At 43.2% G+C, this 21,840-nt stretch overlaps 1 protein-coding gene across 1 annotated transcript in view; it reads right to left on the bottom strand.

Moving 5' to 3' along the window:
• Positions 1-4,256: 4,256 nt before the first annotated feature.
• slc12a2 (solute carrier family 12 member 2) overlaps positions 4,257-21,840 on the bottom strand; it is a 141,791-nt gene continuing 124,207 nt past the window's right edge. Inside the window, exons 23-28 of the mRNA XM_041810617.1 lie at positions 20,004-20,126; positions 17,996-18,107; positions 15,530-15,616; positions 13,042-13,177; positions 12,798-12,865; positions 4,257-11,115 (exon numbers count right to left, since the gene is read on the bottom strand). Coding sequence (XP_041666551.1) covers positions 10,980-11,115; positions 12,798-12,865; positions 13,042-13,177; positions 15,530-15,616; positions 17,996-18,107; positions 20,004-20,126 — 662 coding nt within the window. The 3' untranslated portion in view covers positions 4,257-10,979. The remainder of the gene's footprint in view (positions 11,116-12,797; positions 12,866-13,041; positions 13,178-15,529; positions 15,617-17,995; positions 18,108-20,003; positions 20,127-21,840) is intronic.

Here is a 21,840-nt window from a genome sequence, read left to right as displayed (position 1 = left end):
CCGAGCATGGTCGCCCCCCTTTATGGAGTAAAGCCTTAATTCTGCTACTTCTGTCTCATATCATGTTCTTGATCTTTCCAGGAGGACGAGAAGACGGCCAAAGACCTGGACTTCTGGTTGGAGGACCTCTACACTCCGGGGTTTGACTCTCTGCTGAGGAAAACTGAAGCTGAACAGAGGAGGAGAAAACTCTGGAAGATCATCGCTGCCGTCGCTTTGTCTCTGTGTGGGATTCTTGTGGTGGTCATCGTGCCGGTCCTCGTTCTACAGAAGAAAGACTGATGGAGGAGGGTCTGGAGACCCTCAGGTCTTTATAGGTGCAGGTCCTCATTCTACAGAAGACTGATGGAGGAGGGTCTGGAGGGTCTGGAGACCCTCAGGTCTTTACAGGTGCTGGTCCTCGTTCTACAGAAGAAAGACTGATGGAGGAGGGTCTGGAGGGTCTGGAGACCCTCAGGTCTTTATAGGTGCAGGTCCTCATTCTACAGAAGACTGATGGAGGAGGGTCTGGAGGGTCTGGAGACCCTCAGGTCTTTACAGGTGCCAGTCATTTATTAGTCTGAGGGTCAGAGAGGAACACAGCAGTGATGGCTGACATGCATGAGGAGATTTATCACAGATTTATTTGAAAAGGACACGGCAGTGGAATGTTGGACATGAATATTTCTATAGATTTATTAATTTATTGTTATTTAGGATTCTATGCCCGCATGGATCCAGCTTCAAACTCAGCATAAAAACTCAGTAAAGGAGTGTTTGGTGGATGATTTCTCTCTGGTAGTGAGAAGGAGCATCATCTGTGAGGAACATGGATTTATGGGATGTCTGAAGGCCAAGATCCATTAACAGGACATCTGTCGAGTTTCTTCAATCCTCTAAATAAGAGTCAACGTTAGAATCAGCTGTTTGGACCGACTCACCTCCTCAGCTCTGCTGCTCATCCCACACATGCATGCTCCTCACAGATGAGGCTCCATTTAGGAGTAACCAGACTTTACTACAGGATGAGAGTTACTGAGAAGCATTGTTACAGCAGAGAAATGATCGACAAACTCCTTCACCGACCTTCTGAGCTGAGTTTGTGATGCTGCAGGGATGCAGCCCAGAAAAACAAAATACTAAAAGAGAAATCTCCACACCTACAGCAGCTTTATAGTCTCATCCAAACAGACAAAAACATCCTCTAGAGTCAAAATGCCAAGGAGACTAATTTATCAGAATCTAGGATCCAGATGAAGATCTTCAGACCTGGGCAGAGGTCGCTGAACCTCGGTGGATTATGGATCAGACTTCCTCACCTCCCTTCACAATACTTTCAGTTCCACCAGAATGACAGAGAATCTGCAGATTATAGAATATCCCAGCATACATTACCGACATCAGGGGGCAAACTCAGTCACAGCAGGGGCTGGATTCTGGGTTCAGGTCTAACCTGAGGGTCTAACAGGGTCCACATGTACCCAGAAACTGTCAACCTCATTTTACCACCAAAGAAATATGAAATAAAAACTTAGCACTGATGAAAAAGATTTAGACATTTAAAAAGTTTAAAGGCTCACAATCTGAGAAAAGTAAATTTATTAGTTCAAAAAGGTCAAAATATGAAATTAAATTTAAAGAAAATAATGTTTTTAAAGGCTAATATATCGGAAAGAAAGTCAAAATCACGAGTTCAAAGGTCAAAATATGAAATAAAATTTATAATCATGAAATTAAAAGTCAAAAAATGATTCAAAATTTTAAGTTGTGAGTCTAAAAGGTCAAACTATGGGATTGTGAAGTCAAAGTTTGGAGTTAAAAATATGAGATAAAATACAAAATAATTGGTTAAAAAGGTCAAATATGACTTAAACTAGAATTATGAATGAAAATATTCTATGAGAAGTCTAAATTATGAGTTGAAATGTTCAAAGTATGAAATTAAAGTCAGAATTCTAAGTTTGAGTCTGATTGTGAGATGCTGAATTGAAAACACAAATGAATTTCTTTTCCCACATTCCTGACTTCTTATCTAAATATTTTTACTCCTTACTTTTTCAGATTTTGTGACTTAACAAGGAAATCTTAAATCATCAGGATAAGTTCACATTTTTATACCTGAGTAAATCTGCAGACCTCAGACTGATGTTAGAACAGAAATATCAGATCATCTTCAGGGCCCGATTTAACTGTTCCAGGGGCCGGATTTGGCCCCTGGGCCTTGAGTTTGACACCACTGATCTACACTGTCCTGTATGCCCTTTAACCCTTTATGACCTACCATAGAACACGCCCACCAGAGCATATCTTCACATTTCTACACGCCGTAGTGACATTTATGGAGTATTTAATTTGGCTGCACATTAACACGGCCCTCAGAACTCACATTTAATGAGCTGTATCTGATAATAGTAACAAGTTAAATTCCTCAAAAGTGCAAAAAAACAGAAGAAAAAATGAAGTGTTTTTGTTTTCCTGAACAGAGATGTCACTGCTGTGTCCCTCAACACTGTGATTGTAAAAAAGTTTCATGAGATCATTTCAAACCACAAAAAAATATTCTGAGTGTGTTCATAACTCTATTTTTAAAATACACTCTTCTTTATCATCTGTGGCAAAAATGAAAATTAAATGAAATTGTGATCAATTTGCAAAAAGAGCATCTTTATAAAAATAAACTATTTACAGTTAAATCAGATCTGAGTGTCAGATTCTATGTGTGTGTCTGCAGACGACCAACTAAAACAATAACAAGTGTGACCCTTGACCTGCAGGAAAACATCACATCTATAGTCTGGATTATATTCACATGTATAGTTTTAGATGTGAGCTCTGTGTGCTACATTTCTGCAGAAGGAGGGAAATTTCTAGAAGGAAACAGAACTCTGACTGTGAAATGTTAGCATGACTCTGGTTTTATAATCTCCCATTTGGTTTCCGTTCTACCCGTGGTACATGCAGTGGGAGCGCCGGCGATCCAGCAGGATCTAAAGGGTTAAAGCGTCAGGGTTAGCAGATGAACCGACCAATGGCAGCACACTCTGCAAAAATCCTCATTTTCTCCAATGAAGCAGGAGCGCCAGAACACGTTAGTCTGTTTCTAAACGCCAACAAAGACTTTCACTGAAAATATCAGCATTTTAATCATGACAGATTATTCTAACCTGAAACGCCAGACGGATTTGATTCACATCCATCTGAGAAAGCTTCAATAGGAAACGTCTGAGAAAAGGCAGAGGCTTTGAAAAAAACTCGGTGTGATTGGGTGAACGCTCTGTCACATCTCTACGGGCCAATCAGAGCAACAAAGCACATGACGTGGCCGCTATCAAGCTGCGCGTCCACAGCAACCAAGGAATAGCGGTAACCATGGCGACTGTAAACATGTCAGTACACGACTTTTGTGGTTTTTGAAAAGAAAACAACTCACTGCTGTTCTTTGTTCTTCTTTTAACCAAGAAATGTGGTCAAGTTCTGCTAAAACTGGCGCTTTAGCAGCATCCACGCTAACCTCGTCCTCCATCACTGCACCAGCTCTTGCTGCTGCTTGTTTACATCACGACTCTGCTGTGCCTGAAAGTACCGCCCCTCGTCACTGATTGGTCCTGTCACTTTCTAACCGGGCCCAGACAGTTCAGATGGGAGCTTTGAAGATGGACTCACCAGAGAGAAACAAGGAAACGGGCGAATCCATCTGCTTTGTGAGGTTAAGATTATTCTGAGAGTGATCTAACTATTCTAGCTCTGCATAAATTCCTCAGCCGTCACAGGGATGTTTTATTTCCAGAACATTCTAACCTGAGCTGATCTTCATAGAAACGCCGTTGTAGACATGGATGCCGTCTCTGGACTCCTCCTGCTTCACGAGGAGGATGACCTTCGTGTGTTTCTGAGGAGTGAACGTTCACAAGTCTAGGCTGAAAACTAATAAAGATTTTACATTTGAAAGCATTTTAACATCATATTAAAGCAGTGGTTCTCCTTACCTACATCATCACTGAAGAGGAGCTACAGAAACCTCATCAAATTTTTAAGTTTTCATTGTTCAGATCTAGAACCCAGCGGCTCCTGGACCCTGAACCATGTGGCCTTCTAGTCCTCCCTGCAGTGTTCCACTGCTGCAGCGCCACCATCAGGACTACCAGCGCATTACAGCAGCTGAGAACGTCTGGACCTGGACCTGACCCCCTAGAGGTTTTCAGCTCCCGTCCCGCCTCAGACGTCCTTATCAGAAGAAAACAGCAGAAACAAGAAGACGACGGAGGCCTGCTGGACCAGATTTCATTGATTTATTTATTGCAATAAAGATGTACAAAGTATTGGTAATCATAAATGTTAAAATGTTAGAAAAAGCATATCTGTGACTGTTAACAGTACAGTGTATAAAACATTCCTGCTTCTACCAGCGGGTCGATTCCAGAGGAAACGTGATCGTCTGCCGTCCGCACCACTTTTCTTCAAAAAGGCATCAAAAGATCGAAAAACACCAAGAGAAGAGAGAAAGACACGTCTGCTAAAATCAAAAAGGCAACGAAGGAAAAGAAAAAGAAATCAACATGCAAATTAACTTACAACCAAAAACCCAGAAAGACAAAACGGTGGAGAAAATCTAGGCTAAAATAAATATCTTTCTCCGTACTGAAATTAATATTCTTCTCCCTTAATTTACGCCGTTAGACTATGGAGTTTATTTACACGTTAGTCTGAAGGAGATAGAAAGACCAGGAGGACTTTTTACACTTCGTCCGTCTTCATGGAGAGGAGGCGGGGCTTTGGCAATAAAAACAGGTACAGTGGTGACCAGGTGAGGACGCCAGGACTCGTACTGGGACTTTTGGTTTGTTCAGTAGGACGCAGAGGTTTGAGATCTACCTACGGGACAGAACGATGAAGACGCTGACGCCGCTGTTATTTGGTCTCTGTGACGTATCAAAGATAAAGACCCCCCCCCCAGGCCGACTCGTACATCTTAAATAGGCGGATACAAGTTTATATAGATTTATATTTCTGTAATGTACAAATATAGAGAAACCCGTGTTCTTGTTGACGTGTAACAGAGGGGAGAGCGACGCTTCACAGCAGAACATCAACACGTTAAAGACCTTTGGTCAGAGTGCACCACAGCGCCCCCTAATGGCTGAATCTGACTGCAGGTTAACGTTAGCTTCTTCTGAACAGTTCATGCTTCATCAGGATCACCACAATCAAATAAGCCTGTTAAAATCAGGAGTTATGACCTTAAAATGCAGGATCATTCATCACGCAAAACCTCCAAATATTTAAGATGAAATGTTTAAACTAGGGCTGGGCAATGAAGTTAATTTATATCCAAAATATCAAAGATTTCATGGGACTTTATCTCAATCTAAATGTTTTTCTTCCACTGTTGTTCCTGGTGCGTGGTTGTAATGCCACACTGCCACCACATGGTGGCTGTAGTGAGGCTAAAAGCTGTTTGCGAACTGTATTTAAATAGCAAGAAGAAGACAGGAGGAATAAAACTACCTTAACTTCTGTGCTTAACTGTGCATCAAACACGTTTTTAGGTAATGCTAAATCTATTAGCCTGCTAATGGAAATTTCCATTGTTAGTTAGCTTCAAGCTAACAAACATGCATCTCTACGGTCCTTCATGTTTTTCTACTCAGGGATTTTACAAAAGAATTTTTACTTGAAATATACATCCCTAGTGAGAAATAAGTCTCTTTGCATTTGTGTGATCAATTAATTAATTAATTAATTAATTAACTAACTAACCAATTGGCAAAACAAAACCTGATTGGAGGGGTTTGCAAAAACAGCAAGAAAAATAAGATATTACCTCACTGATTTTGCAACATAAGATTATTCTCTAAAAATTTAACAAAGTTTTTATGCCTTTGTCTTTTTTTGTTCCAGAATAAGTGATTTAAAAACAGCGCAGGAATATTTCTCTTTCTCCAAACACAACTTTAAAAGCATTTTAAAAGGTCTGCATGCCTGGAAACATCTTTGTTTCAGAACAAAACCGTCTCCCTGAACCCTAAACGCACACACTCCTCTTCAGTCTGACAGACGCTGCTGCACTTTTAGTTCAACCTGAATTTCTGCAGGAATGAAGCTAGCAAGCAGCTTTGAAACTGCCTGGATTTTTTCCAATAAAGTTTGGTTCAAACATTTTTGATGCACAGGAGCACAGATTACTGAGACTCTTCAGTACTGGTACCATATCAACGTCTTCACTGATCCTCTAATGAAAAGTTTACCTGTAGAGGTTTTTAAATTCTTAACCGGTTCAGAAACATTCAAATAAATCTGCAGCATCCAGTTTTATCCTGAGGGCTTTCTTCTGCAGACGATGTGATCTTAATTCTATCAGTGTATTGAATCATAACCTCTGTGTAATGTTGCCAAAATCTTTGCAGTTTAAAGCCGTGGATCTCAGTCTGCATGGTTTTTCATTTTTATGTTGATTGTAGAAATCAGGAGTGATTTTTGAGTAAAAAACTGGATCTGTGTTTGAATTAAAACTTCACATGCAAAGCTCTGATTTATTAACAGATATGAAAAACATAAATTAACTTGCAGCGTTGACTTTTATGCTGCAGGGATTTTGACAAATGAAACTGCAGAAACCCCTTTCTGGGTTAGACTTTATGCAGATGATGTGATCTTCTATGAAACGGTTTTTGATACTGAATCTTCATCACTGATGAGGACCACCGCTCTGGATCTGTCTAGTGTGCTTTAATTCTCTTCCTCTCAATGATGTGGACTGAGTGATTGACGCTGGTTTTACGACTGCTAAAATCTACACAGAGGCCTTTAGGGGGCGCTGTAGTGACCTAAACCTCAACCAGAGTTCGTCTTTGTGCCTTTAAAAAGATCCTCAGTGCATGCTTTACACATTTAGTCTGAAAGTACTGAGGCTACATTAAATACACTGATGAGCATGAGCGCGTACACACTGACTGTACTGAATGCTTATATACACTCGTAACAAACTCTCCCCACAGCGCACACACACACGTATGTAGATTCAATCACGGCCCACACACTGTGCAGCTGAAGCAGAGTGATGGGATGCAGCAGTAAAAATGCTAACAGCAGCGTGTGCTAACTGCAGGTTGTCTACATTTACGATACCACGAGTTTTTAATGAGCTACGGTTCTAAAATGTGCCGAAGATAAAAAACATCTTCTTCTTCTTCAGGAGAATTAAGGTTGCAAGCTTTCTGCTGCAGACGTGGACAAAGAGAAGTCAGACGTCTAATAGTTGGTAGAATCGTGTCTTTAACTCTCAGAACTTGCAGGCAAACTCTGACTTTAACAAAAACACGGGTGACACAATGGAAAAGTCGGTGCTACCTCACTCCTCCACAGTTCCTCCCCTTTTCTAAAACCAGTGCCCTCGTTCAGTTAAGTTGGGACGTAAGAGTTTGTCTGCAGTTTAGCCCCACTGAAACCAGGAGACCACCCACTATTTGGCGTTTAGACTTCTTTGTCCCCGTGGTGTTGATCTGGTTTTATTCAGACTAGTTTCATGTCAGAGTTTAAAATCCCGGTATCGTGACAACCGACGCCCTGCAGGAAACAAAAACAGCCGATGTATGCTAACTCCTAGCGGCGGTGTTTATTATCAGAATAACTATTTTACAGTACATTCAGCTAACCTAGAATCGTGTCACATTCCTTATTTTGAAATTGCATACAGTAAAGGACAGAGAACACGAACACTAAATGCTAAACCTGCTCGTTTCTGTGGAAAATAAAAGAACAAGAAACGAAGAGAACCCTGTTTTAATCCAGCAGATTTGTGGCAGTTTAAAAAATCTAAAACCGTGTTCCCCTGTAACCACAGAGGGACTTGTATTTTGAAATTCAGTGGATTTGGAGCTCAGGTTCTAGTCTGGGTGTTGGCAGAATTTTGACATAATCCAAGAGTCTGTATTTAAGAAGTGGACGTAGCCTTTAGGAGTATCATCAGCCTCCAGCAGAGGGAGCTACAGGAATCAGCTGATTTATTCCCTCACTAAAACGTTCCTTAAGGTCCTTATCTGTAGCAGGATGCCCATTTATGGTCCCATTTAGAGTCAGGAGGTCAGAAAGAAGGGGGCGGAGCTACCTGTTGGTCATAGGACAGCCTGGTCTTGGTTTGGATGTGCTAAAGAAGCACCGAGGAGGTGGCAGTTCTTATTTTGTCCATGGAAGTGACTATTTTTGGACAAGAAGGTGGAGCTGGAGAGGAGTATGTGCTTCTGGTTAGAAAATAAAATGGCGATGGCGCTCATTTAGGAGATTAATCCATGCCGGGCTCAGAGGGCCTCCTCCAAGGCTCGTTGTTGCTGATGATTTGTCTAAATGGTCCTTAAGTCTGTGGTGTCAAACGACTCTTTTACAGCTCCTGATCGACTCAGAGCCTCCCTGATCATCCCAACTGATTTTTAAAACACGGGGAAATCGGTGCAAGAGCACTTCTGATTTCCTGCAGATTAACGGCGTTTTCACATCACATGCAAAGGTTTCCTCTTCCTCCTCTGCCGGTCTGCGTTCAGAGACAGGCTTGGCTAACACTCAGGTCAGCGTTAGCGTCTGCTCCATGCAGACAGGAGAGTCCTTCCTGCTCCTGTAAACGCCAACATTGAGCCTCCTCCTACCTCCACATCTACCTGCACCTGTGCTGCACAGATGCAGTGGACTTTAAAGAGACAGGAGATGTCAGGGACCGACTTCACAACTCTACTCAAGCACAGCTGCATTTATACCTTTCTGGTACCGTGCTCAAATCCACATGGATCACGCCCAGGACGACCTGTACAAGCAGACCCAGGGAAGGTGCTCAGGTACAGACTTTAGGGTTCGGACCCATGTCCCATCCAGAGTTCCCTTGATGCACAAGGCCCCAGGCTATTGCCTTCCTTTATGTAAAGGTAAAATCCTGTTCAGGGTCACAGGGAGCACTCTTCCCTCTTCCTAACTGGGCCTGGGCCCGGCTGTAACGGTTTTTGGGAAGACAGGACACGTTTAGAGCTGACTCTACTTTTGGTGAGCTCCTTGAACTCGGGCATGGTTGCACTCACATCTCATGACTGTGCATGAGCACACATGTGTGAATGAGACCAGGTCTCAAAGTGAACTCATGCACAGTGCTCGAGTATGCTCTGGGTGCAGGTCTCTAATGTAAAACCACTGTGAACTGCATTATAATTCTTTTTTATTGTCTTCTTCTGACAGCTAAAAACTAGGACTGAAAATGAAAGGTCTGTTCTTCAGCTCTGACCTCTAAAAGGAACGAGACCGTGGCAGATTTAGGGCTTCAGAACCAGCGCTGGCTAAGTCCACTTCTTAGACGCAGTCTTCGGGCTGTGCCGGTATTTTCTGATCATCTGCTAACATCCTGCTTATTCTGTCTTTATTCTTGAGTTATGGAAATTCACTCGGTTTGTTTTTGCCGGCGAGGTTTGGGCAAATTTAAACAGAAACACGTTTCTGATGCAAACCTGTTTAAAGGTTTACGGGTCGCTTACTTTCATCGGTTCTGTATTCTTCTACAGACTCCTGTCCTTCTGGGTTTATTTGATGGTTTTTCCTTCATGTTTAGAAACTTTCTGTGATTTAAATCATTTAATTTCTCCTTAAATTAACTTTTTATTCATTTTCTAAGGTTACCAGAGACGTGCCTGCTCTGGGAAGCAGCAGTTGTGCTTTGAGCCTCTGATTCAGTCGAAATATGGACCTTTGAAATCATTAGTGTTCGTCCACACGTGGCGTTTCCTGCAGCAGAGACGAGCCAGTGTGTTTTTCTCAGAAAGAGCGGCGCGCCTGAAAGTGCTCCTGAAATGAAGTGAGGAGAGCCGACCTTTGACATGAAGGAGCGATTGACTTTTATTACAGGTACTTACAAGCTCAATGCATAGAGGTATATCTTCACTCAGCCCTGACACATTCTCATGTCACATTCTTCCTGCCAGCAAGTCTTCCTGCACACCGCGACGAAGACGACGCACGTGTCAGCCAATCTCTGCACAGCGAGGCATTGTGGGTACAAGAGGCCAGCTTCCATCAAACGCTCACAGCTACAGAGGCGCTAAAACATGGAATACGCTCCCGTCAGAGATTCATCAACAACGCCACAGACGGACGAATGAGAGGGACGACGGGAGGAGAGAGGACCGTCCAGCCAGTATGGCTTATAAGAGGAAAGGAACTGGTGACAATCGTACGCATTAAGGCAAAGTTTAACTAGCTTTATGTGGAGCAGTTTCTCTCTCTTCAGGGGAAACACAAAAACAGAAAAACCAGCAGAAAGAAACGGACGAGCAGCCACACGGGCGAGTCAAAAACTAGCCTTAGACCAGAACTGTGGCGGCGAATAATAACAGCTTTAAATAGGAAGACTGAATAAAAACTAAAATTGATTAGGGGAAAAGAGAGAGAAAGAGAAATGCAATCAAGTGGACACCCTTCATTAATTCATGCAATTCACTGGCATCAATAGACGCTCCGACTACCAAGGAATCCCATTAAAACTCTAAAACTATTCCCACTCCGGACCGGGATCATTTCATCTGGAAGGCACATCCGTAAGGCTTCAGAAGGTGTTGCAAAGCGTTCTGCGGTTCTCTCCCGACATTGAAGGAAAAACGAGGGGTGATTATTGCTGCATCACAAACACAACCACTGGTCTGATCGACTCCACACGTATGACATCAAGAATTTCATGAACAACTGCCTGAGAAATCAACGAGAACGAGAAAAGATCAAAACTGGAGCTTCAAGCAATAAAATAGACGTGGTGGAATAAATAAAGGAAGGAGCAGAGCGGGCGACGGCTACAGCCACCCCCCACCGCCTCTCTGAGTCGCCTCCATCCTCCATCTTTCTACGCCGGCGTTGATCCTGTCAGGGCCGTTTGACCGTCTCTGGAGTGAGTGTTTGGACTGGGAGGGGCGTGTGGATGTGAGACTGAAAAACTCGGATGTTCTCCTCCCTGTGTGTGCGTTTTCGGAGTGTTGGTGAGTTTAGGAGTAGAAGGTCAGGACGCTCTGGTGGTTTCCACGCACCAGGATGATGGGGGGCAGATCCTTAGACAGAGTCTCCAACCACGCCATGTACAGAGCGCTGGACACCGCGCCCTTCCTCGCCAACGGCAGACTCCTGCAGAGATGGAGACGAAGAGGAAGAGGAGAAAGAAGAAGATGATGGAGAGGAAAGAGAAGAAATGATTACAGCTGCTTTGGATTTTTTTCTTTGACTCTGATCTAGATAGAAGTCTAACAATGAAGACAGTCATTTTATCTGTCAGTTTTAAAACTCATCTCTACCTAAAGATGCTCAACACCGTCTGAGATTTCCAGCTGACTCCCTGACAGTCGTGGCAAATTGTGACTCAATCATTTACAAAGCAAGGCCATCGCCAACAATTCACATGTTCACCATCGTGCACAACCACGAGGACGAGCAGCCAGACTGAGTGAGTTTAGGACAGACCATAATAAATGTGAGTGAAGTCTCCTCAAAGATGGAGGTTGGAGTCAAATCCATAGTCTCAATCTCATATGGAGCTATTATTGTTACAAAACCATGCAAATGCATACAAAGATCTGTGCTCAACTCTGCAAATGCTGAGATGGATGTGCAAATGCATGCACAAATCTGCAAATGTGTGCAAAAAAAATCCACAAATGCGTGCACAAATCCACAAATGCATGAACAAATCTGCAAATTTGCAGACCAATTTGTACTTTATTTACGTACTTTTTTGCTTTAATTTGTGAAAATCCTCATAAGCCCTCAATTACAACTGAAGCCTGTCTCTCAGTTGGCTGTCATACACATCTGACTTTTGCAGCGCATGATCTGGAAGCGTGTACTCAGATCTGGAAGCGTGTACTCAGGTCTGGAAGCGTGTACTCAGGTCTGGAAGCGTGTACTCAGGTCTGGAAGCGTGTACTCAGGTCTGTAAGCGTGTACTCAGGTCTGGAAGCGTGTACTCAGATCTGTAAGCATGTACTCAGATCTGTAAGCGTGTACTCAGCTCTGTAAGCGTGTACTCAGATCTGTAAGCATGTACTCAGATCTGTAAGCGTGTACTCAGATCTGTTAGCGCGTACTCAGGTCTGGAAGGGTAAGCGCTGGGTTGCTGCCCTCAGCGCAGGCTCACAGGCGAGGCTGTGGATTTGTGCACCCATTTGCAGATTTTTGTACAGATCTTTGTACGCACTTGAAAACAGATTTGCAACAATAATAGCTCCATAATTTCACTGCTGTTGCCAAAGCTGCTCTCACACCTCTGAACAACATCACCATCAGCTGGAGGGCTGCAGGTAAGTTTCCTGTTTCCTGCTCAGTTATTAAGGTGGGGGGGGGGGGGGGTTGTATCAGACAGCTATTCCTGCTGCTTTCATGCTGATTTAAAGGGTATTCCAGTATTTTTGATGTTGAGTGAGTTTGTAGCAGCAGTAGTGGCATTAGCCTGCAGCAGTGTTCCTTTCAGGAGGACTCTGGTTGGACCAGGAAGCTAGGCTACACAGCGCAGCAGATGGGTTCAGCTTCTCCGTGGACTTTAGTCAAAAATAATGTTAGCTCAAACGCACTGAAAACTTTTATTTTTACCCAGAAAGCCTGTGTGTTCTTGCAGTGCAGGCTTTAGTTACTGGTTACATGCTCTGCTACTGCAGCTCTAGCCTGAACTTTAAGTGTCTTCTGACTGACAGATATAAAAGATAGTAATAGTTAGTGTATCAATAACTTTATCACAAAAGCTAGGACGGCCACATACGGCCTTACTGATACTTCCTTCTCTCCCTAACAGACACAGAGGCGGAGCAGCAGCTTACATGACGATGAGGTTGGCGGTGCTGGAGTGCTCCTGCAGCAGCTCGTTCAGTCTGATCTGACGGTTCGTCTGTGAGGAAACAAACAGAGACGGCGTTTAAACATCCAGGAGTCAGATTACCTGATAATTCTCTCAGAGAGGCAGATAAAGAGCTGAGGAGGATTAGAGGAATCTCTGCAGAGGATTAAAGATGGCAACCGTAAACATCTCAAACGTTTCCACACGTGATAAAGAGAGGAGCGCACCTTGGCGCGGTACAGCTCCAGCTCGTTGTCGGTGATCCTCCAGGGTTCGCTGTTCTTCAGCCTCTCCGCCGCCTCCTGCTCCATGTCGTCCTCCTTCAGCCGATACGGCTCAATCATCTCCTCGAAAGCCGCCACGCTGAGGAACAAAGGTTAACGCTCTTAAAAACCAGACTTAACAGAGTTAGAGGGTCTAAAGACTGAAGACAGAGACCCCGTTTACACCACACACTAACACAGATGGAGATCTGAGTCTGAAAAAGGAGATTAGTCACAAATAACAGAAAACAGCCAAACTATCCACCAAACCCCTGTCTATTCAAAGCTCACTGAAATCTACTGCATGTGTTCACATAATCAGACCACCAGGGGGCAGCATTCACTCACTTTTACTAGTAGTCATTAGTATGAATGCAGGCTGCAGTGTAACTGCAACTTTAAATATTCACATGATTAGAGGACATCAGAGTTTCTGCTTTCAGAGTTTTGATGAATAATCAAAAAGAGTTCATGATCTTCATCTTTAGTTTAACACCTCTGTCCCAGAACTCACTAAACCATGGAGTCAGAGACCAGGAAGGAGTCAAAGACCAGGAAGGAGTCAGAGATCAGGAAGGAGTCAGAGATCAGGAAGGAGTCAAAGACCAGGAAGGAGTCAGAGATCAGGAAGGAGTCAAAGACCAGGAAGGAGTCAGAGATCAGGAAGGAGTCAGAGATCAGGAAGGAGTCAAAGACCAGGAATGAGTCAGAGATCAGGAAGGAGTCAAAGATCAGGAAGGAGTCAAAGACCAGGAAGGAGTCAGAGATCAGGAAGGAGTCAAAGACCAGGAATGAGTCAGAGATCAGGAAGGAGTCAAAGACCAGGAATGAGTCAGAGATCAGGAAGGAGTCAGAGATCAGGAAGGAGTCAAAGACCAGGAAGGAGTCAGAGATCAGGAAGGAGTCAGAGATCAGGAAGGAGTCAAAGACCAGGAATGAGTCAGAGATCAGGAAGGAGTCAGAGATCAGGAAGGAGTCAAAGACCAGGAATGAGTCAGAGATCAGGAAGGAGTCAAAGATCAGGAAGGAGTCAAAGACCAGGAAGGAGTCAGAGATCAGGAAGGAGTCAGAGACCAGGAAGGAGTCAAAGAGCAGGAAGGAGTCAGTGACTAGGAAGGAGTCAGAGACCAGGACCCCGCATCAGAGACCAGGACCCCCAAACTAACAGCATGAGAGACCAGGACCACCCATCAGAGACCAGGACCCCCAAACAAACAGCATGAGAGACCAGGACCCCCCATCAGAGACCAGGACCCCCAAACTACCAGCATCAGAGACCAGGACCCCATATTAAAATGTTTCTGTAGCCGTCCCCTGATCTGAGCCCGTCTCTGAGCTCTGCAGCTCCTTTGACCTCTGACCTCATGGCTTGGTTTTTGCTCTGATATAAAATAAAGACGTGTTAAAGGACACGCCCCTCACACTGTCAGTCAAACTGACCTGGCTCCTGGACTTCTAAAGTCTACCATGAAGGATTTGTGGTGTTTAGAGTTTTTGGAGATCTCCTTTTTGACGTCTGCTCCTGAACAACAAATCTGATTGGTCCCAGGTCTGGCGTGGACCCTCTTTGACTGAGGCTTAATCAAAGCGACCTCAGGCTCATTGATAACTGATCTGGTTTGTGAGTTATTGGCCAATAAAGTCTAAGAGGGCGGGAGAACGGCAGAGCTCATTAAATCTCCAGGCTGTGAGTGGAGTAATCCTACTGGAGCATTTTCATCTAAACCACATCAGACTGACTGCTGACAGTGGGAGAGGTCTGTTATATATCTGCTCATAACTGAGGCTGGTTTAGACATCCTAGGCTCTATTTAAAGCTCACATATTTAACCCTTTCAGACAAGTTCACATCGGTTTCAGAGGTCCTAAACATGCCTGTGAAGTTTGTTTCTGTAAAAACTCTCCAGTATTAATCTCTGCATGTCGAAAACTCCTCTGTTTCAGCCCTGATCAGAACCAGCTGGTTCTGTGTCTGTGGCTTTAAATGTTAATGAGCTGTCTGACTCCGCCCCTTTCAGAAAAATGAGTGTGGCTCTTCTGATCCTCCTTTCACCTTGGAGCTGAGAGGAGGATCAGGAGATGAGGGCAGGACTTTCTTCCAAGTGGGGAGTGCCAACCAAACTAGGGGGCGGGGCTAACTCCCCACGTGACATCATGAGGGGAAAATCTGAGAACAGCGTGTTTCAGCACACATTTTCTTAAAGGTGGAGAAAGAGAGGGGGCGATTTCTGATTCTTGGAGGATTGTGGACAGAAGGGGCACGTTTCTGTTAGAAAAGCCTGAAAAAGTGATTTTTGCATAAATGTGACCTTTAAATCATGTACGCCACATTTTACTCAGAACTGAAATGCTCCAGGGTGAAAGTGGCGTTTTTCAACGTCGTGAATCAGGATGTTTTGGAGACTTAGAGGTGAGGAAGCTGGATTTATGATTAAAACTGAGTTGAACTTACTGCTCCTTCTTGGGCTTGGTGTTGATGTCTCCGAGCACGGTGATGTCTGAGAAGTCTATCCTGAACTTACTCAGCAGCGTGGCCATCCTGCAGAGAGAGAAGAGGACACAGAGAGAGCTTTAGGGCACATGAGGAGAACACCAGAGCCTTTCTGATTCTCAGAAGCTGAGAGAGAGAAGAGCTCTGAAGGCCCCGCTCAGCTGCTTTAAATAGATCTGAACACGGAGACGCTGGGAGGGTGGAGGCAGGCATGACGGGCTTTACTGGGAGCTCCAGGCATTCTGTGTATGACGGTAATTTCCTTTAGATCCAGCCTCACAGAAACACAGAGCTGAGATTTCAACAATGCTTCTTCAGCTACGCTGCTTTGCTTCTACACAGAAATCTCAGAGAGCTGAGCCACCAGAGGGAGAAGGTCAGAGACCAGCCACAAACATGGACAGGTCTGAAACTGGCTGGATAAACACGTCTGAGGCCTAAATGACTAAAACCAGCCATGATCAGTCAGTGATGACTGCGGTTAGCGGGTTAGTCTAAAGCAGGGTCAGAGATCAGGACCCCCATCTTCCTTTGAGGGGATTAAAACGCACAATAATTCATAAAGCATCCTGTAAAAACTTTCATTTTAGGTCATTTTTCTAACTTTTCTTAGCATTTCATCACAAATATCACTACAAACTTTGTTTTGATTTTAATTTGAACACACTTAATATTTTCTAAACTAATAAAAATGTATGATTTTAAATCATATAAAATTTCTCTTTGTTTTATGGAAACAAACCCACGACCCCCCTTCACGGTCTCGCGACCACCTTGGGGGTCCTGACCCCCACTTTAGGAACCACTGATCTAAAATAAAGAAAACAGAGCGTGTGACTCAGAGTTATATATTTAAGACAGAATCACAGCAGCAGAGGGGAAAGCTAGTCTGTAGAGTGTGGCTAAAGTTAGCGGTTAGCTCTGCTGATTAACACTGTTATTATTACTGAATGAACATTTGCTCTCTCTTTACAGACTCCAAATTAAACTTCTAAATCGCATTTCTCCTGGACCAATGAGTACAAAAAAGCAGCATAAACAGGCGGAGCTTTAATTTAAGGAAGTTAAAAATATATTTTTTACTTGGACTTCAGTAAATTTCATGATTTTTTTACATCACTACATTTTTAATAGCTTCAGTTTCTGAGCAAAGAAGAATAAAAAACAACAAAACAAAGAAGGTGCCTGCTAATGCCAGAAAAGATGAAGACTAAAAGAGATAAACAGACAACCTGTGTGGATAGGAGCGGGCCGGCATGATGAGACACAAAGAAAACTAAAAAACACTCTAAGAACACACACCATGCATGCAAACACCTGCACACGTTTACACAGAAGCTCACTGATTAAATAAACCACAGAAATATTTAGACTGGGGGCGCAGATGGTCGAGTGGTTTAGGGCGCTACCCGTGTACGCGGGCGGCCCGGGTTCGGCTCCAGCCTGTGGCCCTTTACCACACGTCTCTCCCTGCTCTCTTCCCTGTTTCCGAGTCTATCCGCTGTCCTTCCTCTATCCAATAAACACATGAAAAGGCCCAAAAACAAATCTTTAAAAGAAAAAAAAAGAAAGAAATACTCAAACTATAAAAGACAAATGAACCAGACTTTGGGGTCAGGTGGACTCGGACCCAGACTGATGTGAACCTACTGATCAGCACAGGGTCACTACTGATCTGCTAATCATCGTTTTGTTGATTTAAAGGTTAGAGATTTGATGTCAAGCTGCTAAAATAATCCTTTCATCTGCAGTTTAATCCTGCAAAGTTTAAAACAAAGCTTCAACCTTCAGAATCAGTGGAATTTTCCAGAAACTGAGCTCTAAAGCAGGCTCTCATAGGTGGGAGAAAGTGAAACGTGTAATGTTAGTGGCTCCTTTTAGTTTAAAACCTGCAGAGATTCTGCTCTGGAGATGGAGAGGAAGACATTAAAGGTGATTTCAGCCATTATTATCAAACACCACTGAGGAGTAGAAATCTGCTTTTCTAAAAATGTCATGGAGCTCTCATGGATAAAATAACCAGAACTTCACCTGCTGCTCTGAGATCTGTAGATTTTTTTTATAGAAAAACAAACCAAAGGTGGATTTTAGAGTGCAGAGCGAGCAGTGAGCTCTCACATACAGCCAGATAAAAGGATCTGCTGCTAATTTTATCTGACAAAGGAGGAGGGAGGCAGCTGTAGGGGACAAAGAGACGCTGTGGCAGAGATACGGGGCCAACGTGTGCTCGTGTCAAGGTTTCTGCAGATATGAAGCTGCTCAGCTTCCTCACGCTCACAGGTTCAGTCCAGGTAAATGTTCAGGTAAATCTAAGGATCCACGTCCAGCTTGGGGTTTTACAGTCATTTAAACCTCCAGAGGTCAGTGCATTTAGTTTAAAATACCTGGTTTCCTCTAGCATGGTGGTTTCAGAGCATCTGTACTTACGCTCGTCGGTCGTGGTCAATCCTGTTGATCTTTCCTCCGATGAAGACACGGATCTTACAATCCTTCCACCTCTTTTTGTTGGTCAGCAGGTACGGGATCAGGAGGGTCAGACCTGGACGGAGACGTTAACCCATGATTAGCTGATTCTCTGCTGTCAACATTAAATATCTGCATTTATTTCCTGCTCAGTCATTAAAACACGGAGACAACACATTTTTAAGCCATGTTTGATTCCTCTCCTCGAGTCTTTTATTTGCTCACATGCACGGCCTCATCTCACAGCAGGGGGTCCAGAGTTTTAACTAAAACTGTCCTGTGGCTGATGTGGAGGGTTAAAATGAGGGACGAGCTGAATAAGCGATAACGTTTATCAGCCAGCAGCAGCTAATGATGCAGAGCCACAATTTACCACAAGTAGGTCAACAAGGCAGATTAAAGGGCTGAGAGAGAGCCGGAGTTCACACGGCCGAGGACAGAGGAGGGAAACATGAGGAACTAAAGCGTCAAAGAAGAGGAAACATGGAGGCGTTTAGGTACGGTTAGAGCGTGGAAATCAGGACTCTGCTTCACGTGACGGTCTGAGGAAGAGTAGTGTTTGAAATCTCTTCTTCATCTTTTCTACAGATGCAGAAATTAAGTTTGTAAATGAGACGTAATGTTTCTGTTCAGCTAAGTGCTGCAAACTTCTGATGACCAAAATCCACCAGTGGACGACACTAAATCATGTTCTGACTCATCTAAATATGTCATGTTGATATTGCATGATAGTTTCATAACTTTCATATTCTTATGTTGACGCTTCTCTGTTGGAAATTCTTTAGAAAGATGATGTATAAGACATTATGTTTCCCAGAAACACACCATCCCCACTGTGAAGCATAGTGGTGGCAGCATCATGCTGTGGGGAAGCTTCTCAGTCCCTTTTGTTAGAAAAACTTCCAACTTTCAGGATGATCTAAAGCACACAGCCAGTCTGCTGTCAGACCATGCATGCTGCATATTTTCTGTTACTGTGTTTGTAAAACTAAAGGCTATCAAAAAGGCTGATTATTAACGTTTTTATTTCTGTTAGAACAACTTTAAAGGACCGTGTCGTCAGTGAAATCGTCCATGCCATGTCTGCTGATTCTAACCTTAAATATCTTTGTTTAAAATCAGCTCTAAGCTTCATTTAGAGGTGAGATCTGTCTTTGTGTTTGAGCGGTGAAGAGGCCAACATGATGCCGATGATGAAGATATGATGTGTCATATGTGACAGTGTGTCTAACACACGCCTGCGGCCTCGTTCACATGTTTACATCCCGCAGAGCCGAGCTGACACGCTCCACACGCTCTGACTCACCAACATACGGACCCTGTCAGCTTAAAAAGACCAAATATTTATCAATGATTATTATCCTGGAGGATAAAAAAGAAATAAACAGAATCATTTTAACTCAGATCAGAGAAATGAAACATTCATCAGTGAGCGATGCACAGTAACGGACTTGTGCTGATATTTCCAAACTCCATCTGCAGACACTAAGACTGAGACTGATGGAAGCAAGGTTCTGTCTAAAACTCAGAATAGACTGATGTGTTTTGACAGTGAGCAAACCTGAATACAGACTCCAGACTGAAGACAGCACACGCCAGAAGCACCACTTCACGCAGGCGTGCTTCTGGCGTGTGCTGAGAAACTGCAAAGAGAAAGGGAGTGACTAGCTGCAGGTGTTCAGATCGCTGCAATAACAAAGTATGTCCAGTTTGACACCTCATAATAATTTGTTGCATTATTAAATGTAGAAGATGGAAAATTCTGTGACCTTTCCAGAGTAATTTTCCTTAACATGCACAACCCAAGAGGATGGATGTTCAATCTAGGTATCGCATTTTAGCTGATGCATTTTTCTGCACCGCCTGTTTTCATGCAGTTTCTCCTCCTCATAAACCCTGGAATCTTTCAGACTATCCTGTAGGATGTCTGATCTGCTGTGTAATGCCCAGGATCTGTTTATCTCTGCCTCACCTCCGTCATCAAACAGCCACCAGACGTCCACCGTGCCTTTGCCCTGCTTCTTCTGGAACTGCTGGCTGGCCTCCAGCAGCCGCTGGTCGGACACGTTCAGAGGGACGGTCGGGCTCTTCTTGTCTGCAGGGGTCAGAGCCAAACACGCAGACACAAACAGCAGCAGAGCGCTCATTTAGACGGCCAGATAAAGCTGAGAAAACAGTCATCTGTGGCTCTGTGAGAGAAGAGCTCAGTGGACACAAACCACATTAAATATGCAGTTTAGATCTGTCAGATACGGACGGGCCCAGAAAAACATCACACATGTCTGATAGAACAAAAACAGAAGCTTTAAAACCTCAGAGATCGGTGTTTCCCTCGCTCATTCTCAGCTCTAGTCAAAACAGTGGATTCTGGTCTCATCAGGACTACTCTAGACCCACACTTCTACAATCAGAGCTGCTTCAGCAGGATCAATGACAGAGGAAACTACAGTTTTCTACACCGTTGAAATTAAATTATCACTGAACATTTGTCTGAGACTATGCTGCCCTTTATTTGCAGGCTTTTAAACTCATTATTATTGCACACTAATGTTTCGTGCAGGCATAATGAAGGAAAACCTGCAGTAACTGAAAACCTGCAGATCATGCAGCATGCACCAGATAATAAAGATATATGTACTAAGCTGTTAGCATTAAGTCGAGGCATCAGCTGTCAGCTGCATGGTTTAAAGTTCTGTTGTTTAAACTAGTCTTTTTCTTGGTGGGATTCTGCAGCAGCAATTCCAAATCTGAATAAAGCTGGTATCTCCGCTCGTTCATTCACATCAGGATAAATGTGGAAGCATGAGGCAGTCTGGGAACATGAGATGGGACAGATCATGGAGACATTTCCTTCAAAATAAAAGCACATCAGAGACGTTTTGTTTCCTAGTTTCTTGAAAGGACACGTTTGTAACAGGAGTCCAAATCCAAATTTAGATTAAATCGCAAAATATCTTGCAGCAATTTTCAATTTGCAGAAAATTTTTTTACTCTGAAATGTGTCTAAATTCCAGTTGAAAACCATTTTGCAGCAGAGACGTTATTCTCTACACACTGAAACATTCAAGTGTCAATTTTTTCTAAATAGTTTGAAAAAAAATCGTTCTCTATTTTTGTAACTTTTTAAACAACAGCTTGTACAGCCTTTTCCAACATTCAGCTCTATGTAGAATGATTTTTTACTCGTGTTTGTTGAAAATGCACAAGATGAGATACTTAAATCACAACTGCAATATTTGGAGGAAAAAAAATCACTATTTCATTATTTTTCCTGATAGTTCAGGCCGAGACAGACCCAGCTGGAAATATCTTTGAGACCCACTTTTAGTTCCTGACCCTCCAGCTGAGAACTAAGGCATTAAAATATAGAAAGTCAATGATAAAGGTGAAAAAATAAAGTAGTTTGAAAGGATGAAATCTATTTTTTACTAAAGCTAAACACTTCATTTGGCTAAAAATCTCAGCTAACTTCAGTTTCTTTCTGACTTTTCCTTCTTCACAGCTGCTGCAGCTTTGCTTTTATATTCCACAACAACATTTAACAGCTCCACATTTGAAATCATTCCCCAAAAAGCACAAAAGTTAATTTTCTAAATTTGCATTTATGTTGGAAAACAATTTAAGACCAATAAATATTTTAAATACAAAAATTTGCAGGTTAATATTTGCAGTTGTTGTGCAGATTTTCATTGCAGAAAGCCGAAGTCTGCAGAATCCCTAAAGGAGGAAAAGATGCAGAATCCTGCAGGAATGTCCTCATAACCTGTGGTTTTATTCTCAGCCTTACAAAAATGTTTTATTACATTTCA

This window comes from Cheilinus undulatus, linkage group 17, assembly GCF_018320785.1.
Source record: "Cheilinus undulatus linkage group 17, ASM1832078v1, whole genome shotgun sequence".
NCBI lineage: Eukaryota > Metazoa > Chordata > Actinopteri > Labriformes > Labridae > Cheilinus > Cheilinus undulatus.
This window is presented reverse-complemented; position numbering and strand designations above follow the sequence as displayed.